The 1,172-nt window shown below is 36.1% G+C and overlaps 1 protein-coding gene across 1 annotated transcript; it reads right to left on the bottom strand.

Moving 5' to 3' along the window:
• Window positions 1–309: 309 nt before the first annotated feature.
• LOC138897150 (uncharacterized) lies at window positions 310–843 on the bottom strand. The gene has a single exon (XM_070183109.1). It carries the CDS (start codon window positions 841–843, stop codon window positions 310–312), a length of 534 nt encoding a protein of 177 aa, XP_070039210.1.
• Window positions 844–1,172: the final 329 nt, after the last annotated feature.

Here is a 1,172-nt window from a genome sequence, read left to right as displayed (position 1 = left end):
TAATCAATTCTCTTGTAGACAAATCAGTCATCAAAGAGGTAACAATACCTGCCATATTAGCATGATGTCTAGGGGGCTCCTTGTTCAACAGATTTAGAATTTGTTTGTATTGTTCCTATGTGAAGTAAGGATCACATCTATCAGCATTAGAATTCACACATTTATCAGCATTAGAACTTACTATATCCTCGGTGAGCTGAGGTTCTCTCCAGATCATTGTTGCCACAAACATTGTTCACATTATACTTTTTCTTTCCCTTGAACTCAGTAGGGTAACCAACCAGCTTGCAAAAATTTTCCTCTAGGAAATTAGGGCAATCTCTGTTGAACCAGATGATCAACATAGTCCTTCGATTTGACGCAATCACAACTTGGTGAAGGTACAAGAGCATCATATTCCGCCCAAAGTTCTTTCAATTTTGTGAAATACATCGCAACCGAATCAGTTCCTTGAAAAATAGTAGCAATTTCTCTATGTAGTTGAAAAATACGCACACGATTCACTTTATCAAATCGCTCTTGCAAATTTCTCCAAACCAGATGCACATTCGATGCGTGCATAATTCCACTAAGAAGATCCTTCGACACACTGATCATGATCCAGGATAAGACTATTGCATTACAAGTTTCCCAATTTTCATGCAATTCCTTCTTAAACTGATCCTTCGTACATGTGCCTGTTACAAACACTAATTTCCTTTTAGCTTGAAGAGAAATTCGCATCGATCTACACCAAGGACCATAATTTTCCGATCCTGTCAACTGAACAAGAACCAAAATCGATCCAGGAGTGTCAGAAAGATGTACATACAGATGAGTGTGATCTATTTTCTCTTCCGCCATTGACAAAAAAAAATAATTAAAGATTTGTGTGAAAAAAATGAATTGAAGAATTGGAGCGTATGACCCAGTCACTAATGCTCTGATACCATGTTAGTTTTGAGAATCTGAGCTCAAGTTTGAAGCTTAGCCATGGAGCTTCAATGGAAATCAATGAAACAATAGAAAGCTAGAGAAGCAGCGTAGACAAGAAGCTAAAATATTTTGTGTATTTTCTAACTAAAAGAAAATGTCTTACAAGAGTATATCATTATATACAATGTTAACCTCTACTTAATTAATGACAGTTCACTACCAACTAATTCTAACAACTCTACTATCTATCACTAACT

This window comes from Nicotiana tomentosiformis, chromosome 8, assembly GCF_000390325.3.
Source record: "Nicotiana tomentosiformis chromosome 8, ASM39032v3, whole genome shotgun sequence".
Taxonomy (NCBI): Eukaryota; Viridiplantae; Streptophyta; class Magnoliopsida; order Solanales; family Solanaceae; genus Nicotiana; species Nicotiana tomentosiformis.
This window is presented reverse-complemented; position numbering and strand designations above follow the sequence as displayed.